This window comes from Lactuca sativa, chromosome 4 (assembly GCF_002870075.4).
Source record: "Lactuca sativa cultivar Salinas chromosome 4, Lsat_Salinas_v11, whole genome shotgun sequence".
Taxonomy (NCBI): domain Eukaryota; kingdom Viridiplantae; phylum Streptophyta; class Magnoliopsida; order Asterales; family Asteraceae; genus Lactuca; species Lactuca sativa.
Genome location: NC_056626.2, coordinates 288,195,849 through 288,205,128, shown reverse-complemented (window position 1 = coordinate 288,205,128; position 9,280 = coordinate 288,195,849). Strand labels below are relative to the sequence as shown.

The window sequence follows — 9,280 nt, the reverse complement described above, 5'->3', positions numbered from 1 at the left end:
GTTGTGGTAAAACTGACAAATCCCGTCAATTTTGAAAACCATTGATTATGCCATTGAATTCGAGATTCTCTCAACTAATTTAGAATCTTAGACTCTAATTTGTCATGCATATATACGACTCCTCTTTTGAGCCACAAACGAAACCCTTTTTCTCAACTCTTCTTCTTCTAAACGAAAACAGAACTCTCTGACGATTTGACTTGTGTTTCTGTGCCTAGATACACAAGTGTCTTTTTGGATTATCTTAGACTGAATTTCCTGTAACCCAACCATATGGTGGAAATATCAGTTCGAAAAAATAAACATACACGATCCAATCTAAGTTCCTCTATCACCCTACTAATATTCACCCAACATTTTCAAAATCTGATCCCAAATTTTTAATCGATAATCAAATATGTGTTGAAATAAAAATAAAAAGCTAATAAATTTTAGTCAATATCATTATTATGAAAAGTTATTTAATCTAAAAATAAATGAATTTCACATAAAATTTGATAAAATGTTTTTTTTTTTCTTATAGCAAATCCTGAAAAAATAAATAATTTTCACTTAAATTATGATATTTTTGTTTGTTGCAAATCAAAACAAAACTATTTTTGTTACTTTTAGGAAAGAGAGTAAAGTGGGCACCATGTATCATCAATCACAACGGGCCGCGAACATTGCTTTTTTGCACTTTGCAGGTGGGGGAAATGGCGTCTATAACAGCAGTCGCCCGACTTGTCAATATAAACCCATCTTCAAAATTAAACCCCAGTTTAGTTTCAGCTACCAAACCACTTTTCACTTTCTTCTCACTCAAATCTTCATATTCCCCAATCGTATCATCATCCGCTGCTTCACTTACTTCTTCAAGAGCAATGTCTTACGATAAACAGCTCATTGCTGCCAAGAAAGCCGCTTCCCTTGCTTCTCTCCTATGCCAGGCATCTTTCTCTATCTATCTCAGTTACTTAATCGCGAGAAAACCTGTCGAGATGATTGTTTCGGAACTTGTTTGTTCGAATTGATGACTGTTGTTTGTAATTGAGTCGTATCCTGAAAAGATATTGTGCTTTTTAATGGAGCTTCTATGAGTATTCTATCAAAGTGTTCATATTGTTGGCTTTGAGTGTTGCAGATGTATAACAGATCTGTGATGATTGATTTGGTGATTCAATCGTACCCAGAAGAGAAATTAGGCTTTTAGTTGAATTTCTGTGAATTGGCTTCACATTCTTTAGTTTGTTTGTTTTGGGTGCTACAATTATGTTCGCCAAATCTCTGATGAATTTCACTTATAATTCAATAATATCTCTAGAAAAACAATTGAAAACCCTAATGCATTGTTGAGATAAGTTGAGTCTAAATCTTCTATTTCTTTAGTGTGTGAAGGTTAACTGATTACTGATACTTGTTTTGTAGAATGTGCAAAAAGGGCTTTTGCAATCTGATGTCCAATCAAAATCAGATAAAAGTCCTGTCACTGTGGCTGATTATGGTATGTCTCTTGATCTTTTTATCCTTTCATTTGTCTAGACAGGCCATAGCCATACATGTAGAAGGAAATTACTTATATACCCATGGTCGAGAAATGTGATTGCTTAAAGACTCTAATATGCTCTAATCTGATCATCAGGGTCCCAAGTTCTAGTGAGCTTTGTTCTTCAACAAGAACTTCCTTCACAAGCATTCTCACTAGTGGCTGAGGAAGTAATTTTCAACCTTATTTGTTTCAGTTTGATTTACATTTTTCATTTTTTTTTTCTCTATAAATATAAGTCAATGGGATTGGGTGTTGATTGTTTTAGGATTCTGGAGATCTTAGAAAAGAAGATTCTCAAGAAACCCTTCAACGTATCACGAAACTAGTGAATGATACTATAGCTAGTGATGGAACTTATAAAGTGTCTCCTTTATCTGAATCCGATGTGCTTACTATCATAGATTGTGGTACATCTGAAGGAGGGTCAAATGGTCAACACTGGGTTTTGGATCCTATTGATGGTACTAAAGGGTAAGCTGCTTTTTCCTTTTGACTTAATAGGGACATGACTTATAGCATCTTACTCTCATTTCTTTCTATTACAACATTCTCCTTTGAAGAATATATCCACTTATAGCAATCTCATCCAAATACAAAGCAATTTTCAATACTATAATTGGTAGATTTTTGAAATGCATTGCTATTTCTTGCATTTAGCCTTTTTTTTTTTTTCAAATGGCTAAAGTTTTTTCAACTGGTTTGGATGCAGTTTCCTAAGGGGGGATCAATATGCAATAGCATTAGGTCTACTAGATGAAGGGAAAGTTGTGTTAGGTGTCCTTGCATGTCCAAATCTTCCACTAGAATCCATTAACAACAAAAATCAAAATACTCTCACTAAATCATCATCCGGATGTTTGTTCTATGCACAATTATCTTGTGGGACATACATGGAGTCGTTAGCTGGCTCGCCACCTGTCAAGGTACAAAAAAAAAAACTTAATATCTTATGCATGCATCCGATAAACTGTTACTTTTTTACTTAATGGAGACAAAACTTATGAGTGTTTCATTTTGACTTAATGCAAAAAAGAATGATTAAATAGAGAAAGTCAGCCTACCTTTTTTACAAATTTGCCCTTGTAACCTGAGTATTTTGTTTACCCTTTAGGTGCATGTTAGCGACACAGAAAATCCTGAAGAAGCTTCCTTCTTTGAATCATATGAAGCTGCTCATTCGTCTCATAGTTTATCTGGTTCTATAGCACAGGTAAGTTTGTTTATTTGAAAAGGGGATAAATTATTAGTTTTCCTCTCTTACTAAAGTGTAAAATTATATTTTGAGCTAATTGCATGAAATAGCAATGTACTTTACTCTTTATTACCAATCAATATAAACTCTTTACACTTACTAGCAACATGCTTACATTTTTTTTTTGCAGAAAAGTCCTATTATTTTCGGAAATTTTATTGATAAAGTCCTAAATCTTTTTATTTTTGAACAGAAGTCTCATTATTTTTGGGAAAATACAAAAAAGGACTTTTTGTTAATTTTGGCAAAATGTTAAATAATCGGGAAACTTGTAAAATGTAACTATTATACTCATAATAACACCATACTTACATTTCTATCTTGATAATAGCTGTAATATGTAACAAATACATATTTTGAGACTACTAAATGATTATTATTTTATTTTATTTGATTTTGTAGAAATTGGGCGTGAAAGCGCCACCTGTCAGAATTGACAGCCAGGCAAAATATGGAGCTTTATCAAGAGGAGACGGTGCCATATATTTACGGTTTCCAAATAAAGGATACCGTGAGAAGATATGGGACCATGCTGCTGGATACATTGTTGTTGCAGGTAAAAAAAAATTCACTTCTTTCAAATTTTATTTTATCTTTTCATATATATATATATATATATATATATATATATATATATATATATATATATATATATTACTTTGATATTATTATACCCAAAATAGCAATTGCTATAATTTTGTTTTTGGATGAGTTTATTGCAGAAGCGGGAGGTGTTGCCTCGGATGCTTCCGGAAAGCCTTTAGACTTTTCAAAAGGAAGGTATCTTGATCTGGACACAGGTATCATTGTTACCAATCGCAAACTTATGCCAGCTGTCTTGAAAGCAGTTCAAGATTCACTCAAGGAGCAAGCTTTGCCATCACTGTAAATTTTAAAAAGTTTTCGGGTGTTGTGCATTATCTTGATTGTATTACTATTTTTAATAAAAGATAAAGATGGGATTATGTTTTAGTTTTTCAGGGGCTCAATGTTATTACAGAAATAATTCTTGTTTCCTTACAATGTTAAACGTGAATCGGCAATAACAGCAATGATCTTAATACGTTTTCTTCTCTTTCACCCCATCTTGTTGTCCCAGATCAGATCTTAGCAGACATGACTATTGAATTTCTGTCATGAAAATGTGTCGTTGTTGATTCAGTTGGTGCTAAGCTTTCATGCACATGGCTTGTTGCTAAAAGAGTTTTTCAGTCATCTGTGGCAAATATCATTGTTAGTGTGTAGAATTAGCAAAATTGTATGTGTGTATGTATTGTTGAGTACTGGATAACTATATGGAGTTTTTAGTCCCAAGAAGAAACTTTTGGGCTTAGCCCGAATAGTAAAATTGTAGGCCCAAAATAGTAAAATCTAGCTTTATATAATTCTAATCCTTTATTTATTTTTATTTTTTTCAGTCTTTTGTATGTGTTTGATATATACTAACACTAGTTTATAATCCGTGGGAACCATGGTTACAAAATTAATTAAACTATTATAGTGAGAACTCAAAATTATCAATCAATAATTTCAAATAAATTATTAATTAAGAGATATTTTTTTAGTTATATAAAATTATAATCATTAATTTAAATAAATATGTGAAATTATATCACTTTATAACTTGTATTAATTTTAATTTAATTTTTATTTTAATGTAATTAAATTAATGTAATTAGAGTGGGAAATTTAAAATTTAAAATTGAGAATTAATAGGTTGATAAATGACATGCATTAATGATAAAGCCTAATAGGGTGACACATGACAAAAGTAGAATAAAATATGCATTAATTATGAGGTTTAATAGGATGACACATGTCAAAAGGAGATTAAAACTATTCTTTTATTAGAATAGAGATATATTTATGTGTATTATGTATGTGTGTATTTGAAAAAAAGTAAGAAAGAGAAAACTGCATCCTAGGCGGCCATCCCAAGTCATAATGCATAGGGTAAATCTCAGAGCACTAGCAATATTTTAAACTTGTCAAATTTTCAACCGGAAACTTCTTTTATGTAATTTATCACCTTAACTGGTAGGCTTTCTATGTAATCTAAAAATGTATATTTTATTGAATACAATTAAAGTTTTTACACTAATTCATTTCAACCTTGGTATCAGAGCATTACTAGCTCCCTTGAGCCCTAATCGATCCAAAACCTAATCACCCATTCTTCATCCCCATGTTTTCCGTCATTGAAGTCACAACACAAACCCACTTCCCCATCAAACTTACAGCCATAAAATTTCCAGTATAGAGAAAATGAATCATGGTTACTTTGATAAGCTTAGGTCTCAACAATTATGTTGACGGATTGGAAGAAGCTCCATCAAAGGTCTTATCCACTGATCCCACCAAGCCCATTTTGACATATTGATCATGGTACCGCCAAGATCAGATCCTACTTGGACTCTTGCATGGAAGCAGCTCAGATACACTCCAACCAATAGGCTGTGGGTTCGAACCACCTTTGAACCAAGACCTTAACTTGATGAAATTTACCTATTTTCGCATTTTTGTTTTGTGGGTCGTTGTCTTGGTTCGCTTTGTGATCGTGTTTTTGCTCTTGAAGACATTTTTTTAGGTCAAGTAATTTGGTTCATCGTGATGTGATCCCATTTATGACACTATAGAATAAGCTGCGTTTATTGGCTTATTTTGTGGTTTGTGCGAACTTTTGTGTTTCCAAGGCAATGAATCTATCCTTATACAATTATACGGAAACTTTGTACAGACTTGTAGTTTTGTAACTCTTGGAAGAATTTAACATGTGATAGTTGTGAAAATTGCTTTTGTATTTAGATGATATTTGTCACACCCCGGACCAGGCGGGTGACTTCATAACAATTGAATATGAATGAAACATAGCAAATCCAAACATCTTACATTGAGATAACAAACTTACATTGTTTACGTATTGTATTTGTTCTTCAACTTACACAAAAGAGACATAGGTAAATAAATTTCCAAATTACAGCAAAATAATCATGAATTTGTGTTCCTTTAACCTGCTTACTAATTTCCTGAGAATACAAGTCGTATGAAAAGCGTCAACATAAAATATGTTGGTGAGTTCATAAGCATTTTCGTATAAAACTTTGTGATAGTTGGAAAAACCAGAAAATCCAATATTTTCTTGTCGAAATAGTTGGAAGTCTTGTTTTCAATCAAGTATAGTTGCTTGTGTGAGTTAGTTTATCGTATTCGAGATTGTGAAATCGTTTACTCCAGAAAATCCTGTATTTTCTTGTATAAAATAATCGTGAGTTTTGTTTCCAATTGAGTATAGTTACATGTGTGTGGTTTAGCCTATCGTTTTCGAAATCATATAAAATCGTTTACTCCAGAAAATCCCATTGTTCCTTGTATAAGAAATCGTGAGCTCTGTTTTTGCAATTGAGTATAATTAGTTACATGTGTGTGTTTTAGTCTATCGTTTTTGAAATTGTATAAAATCATGTACTCCAGAAAATCCTGTATTTTCTTGTATAAAATAATTGTGAGTTTTGTTTCCAATTGAGTATAGTTACATGTGTGTGTGTTTTAGTCTATCATTTTCGAAATCGTATAAAATCGTTTACTCCAGAAAATCCTATATTTTCTAATATACAAATTGTTAGGTCCAGTTAAGTGTTGCGTCTTTGGGCTCGTTAGCTAGTCCAGTTTTGTCTCCGGTATGGGCCTGTCCATCCGTGAGTTGTTTTTGTAGGGTTTATTATATATAGATGCTTGCATGCATTCTTAAATGCAAGATTAGAGAAGATTTTATAGAGATTTTATAGCGTTCAAGTTCTTATCTTTTGTAACCCTAGAATCCTCTACAGCGGAAGTTCTTCATCGAGCTCTGTTGAGGATTGAGTTAATCAAATCATTCGACTCATTCAGATCTATTCTTGTGTTTTTATCTAACTGTTATTACTTTCTTGATTCACCTGTTATAAGATCTAATCGATCAAAGAGTTTTATAAACTCATCAATTGGTATCAGAGCAGGAGGCTGCGTAATTCATACCCATCTCTTCTGTGAAAGAAGTGATTAGGGTTTGTTCCGCATTAACTGATATTTATTAAGCCGTCACTCCATAATTGACGTGTCTTAGTATTTATTCGTTTTGCCCTAATATTACATATTACAAGTCTGATCTTTCAAACAGGTAAATCGATCAAGCATGGACGAGTCTCAATCTAATCCTATTATTGGATCAACAACAAAGATTCCTATTCTTTACACCCAGGATTACGAAGTTTGGGCGCATCATTTTGAAGACTATGTCATCGGATCTGAAGATAATGGGTATCTTATATGGGAAGCTATTGTGTCCGGACCATTTGCTCACTCAAGAACATCCAAGATCATTAAAACTCAGAAAGAATATAATGATCTGTTAAAAGATGTAAAAGACGTGGCTCAAGACGAAAAGGAGAAGTTTCAGTGCAACATCAAAGCATTGAGACTGATCCGATTCGCTCTTCAGTCTGACACGTTTAGGTTGGTGAGTTCCTGCAGTACCGCTAAAGAAATCTGGGATCGGCTGCGAGAGCTGTATTCCACAGATGAAGATTTGGAGCACTCTATTCAGACCTTGCTTTTGTCTGAGTTTGGACAATTTAAGCAAAATACCGATGAGTCCGTCACTCAAATGTTTGATCGCTTCAATCATCTTCTTAGCAAGATGATCAAGCATGATATTGAAAGGAAGTTGATTGAACAGAAGGTTACCTTTTTGAATGGCTTAAGATCCGAATGGAGAGCTGTTGTGTCTACAGTTAAAGCTCACGAGCAGTTCAAGTCATATTCGCTGGCGAAACTGGTGGGAATTCTGAAATCCCAAGAAAAGATTATGATGCAAGAGAAGAATGTGGTCTCCAACTTGGGGTCCTTGGCCCTCCTGTCCAAAAAGGTTCATCAAGAAGAGGTTTCCTACCAATAAGAACCGAAATTGGCAAGGAAGCTACAGCTCAGAAAAAGTAAGGGAGGAGCCGAAGACTGAAGAACCAAAGAAAGAGGCGAAGGTTGAAGGAGACTCTAGTGTCAACTGCTACTACTGTGGAGGAAAGAATCATTATGCCAAAGATTGTGTTCTGAAGAAAATGGCAGAGAAAGATGAGGAGAAAGATGAAGAGGCTATCTTGATGAAAAAGATGGAAGAGATCAAGAGGAAGAAAGCTGCTACTAATCCTTCTATGAATGCTCTTATTGTACAGGTTTCGGCAGAAGATGACGAGTTCGGTGGCGTGCAGGTGTGGTCAACCGACTTAGAAGATGATGAGGCGAGAAAGCCTTCGCATGGAAAGGCGTATGTCGCAAGAGGTGGTGAAAGCAGTGGTAAGTGTCTGATGGTGACTGACGTATCTCACATGAGAGGATACAATACAGATGGTGGAAATGAGGACACCAAGGAGCGAGAGGACTTATGCTTCATAGCAAAACCTCTTAGTGTGCAGATCAATGAGCTTGATGAATTGATCAAGAAGGTACAATCTCTTTTTATCTCGTTAAAGTTCCACAGAAATCATATGAAAATGAATTAAATAACCTAAATTCAAGAATCTCAAATCTGGATAGTTGTTTAACTCAAACACGGGTCACCAATTCTAACCTAACTGACCAAATAAGCAGGGTGTCATCCAAGAGTGAGGAGCGAAGGATGTGGATTGAGCAGAAGGAGTCGGAGCTGATTAAGTCTAAAGATGAAAACATTTATTTACAAAGAGACAATTTGAAACTTTTAAAACAAAGAAATGTTTTTTGTTTGATTGCTAAAAGACTTTATGCTAACATTACTCAACTGCATATGAATTGTGAAATAGGGCAGAAAATACATCGCATGATTTTACCCTTCCTTGAGTTTAAGGAGGATGAAATCGATGCTGAAGCATACAACTGTGAAAGTGTTGTATCGTATGATGATGTGAATCCCACTTACATGTACGGTCTGGACAAAATAGAATCTTTTATAAAGTCCAAAGACCATAAGGACATGTTGAAAAATCTTTTGGATGAAAACGATAAGCTGAAACTAAGGACCGAAACCATACAAAAATTTGACTCATTGAGTGCTAATTTAAGTTCAGAAAATAAAATTGATGTTGAAAACGCATCTGAACTTAATGAGGACGATGATATGAGTGAAATTTATGTAGAAGATGTAGTTGATTGTTCTGAGTTTGTCAAGAGTGAACCCGAAAACCACAAAAATCTGATTTCTGAAAATTCTGTGGAGTTCGCTCGTTTGTCCCAAAATAAGTCCCCGATTCTTGAAGAAAAGGCTGTTGTGTACCAAAAGGTGAGAACAACACCAAATCAGGTGTATAAGGTCACAGGAGTAACCGAGCATCAAACAACCGAACTCACTGCCATAGTGAACGAAGATAACGTAGATGGCTATGATGAGATCTTCTGGTCAGCTCCTATAGATAATGCCGACGAAACAGTTGGTTTGTCAGAGCGAACGTCCTGGAAAACAAAAGGAAGATATGTACCAGAGCCGCTGAATA

The 9,280-nt window shown here is 34.3% G+C and overlaps 1 protein-coding gene across 1 annotated transcript; it reads left to right on the top strand.

Moving 5' to 3' along the window:
- Positions 1-634: 634 nt before the first annotated feature.
- Positions 635-3,860, top strand: LOC111882493 (SAL1 phosphatase). Its single transcript, XM_023878858.3, has 8 exons — positions 635-929; positions 1,408-1,483; positions 1,622-1,695; positions 1,794-1,999; positions 2,238-2,451; positions 2,640-2,738; positions 3,183-3,336; positions 3,503-3,860. The coding sequence occupies exons 1-8, from the start codon at positions 696-698 to the stop codon at positions 3,667-3,669; spliced, it is 1,224 nt and encodes a 407-aa protein (XP_023734626.1). The 5' UTR covers positions 635-695; the 3' UTR covers positions 3,670-3,860.
- The last annotated feature ends 5,420 nt before the right edge of the window (positions 3,861-9,280 follow it).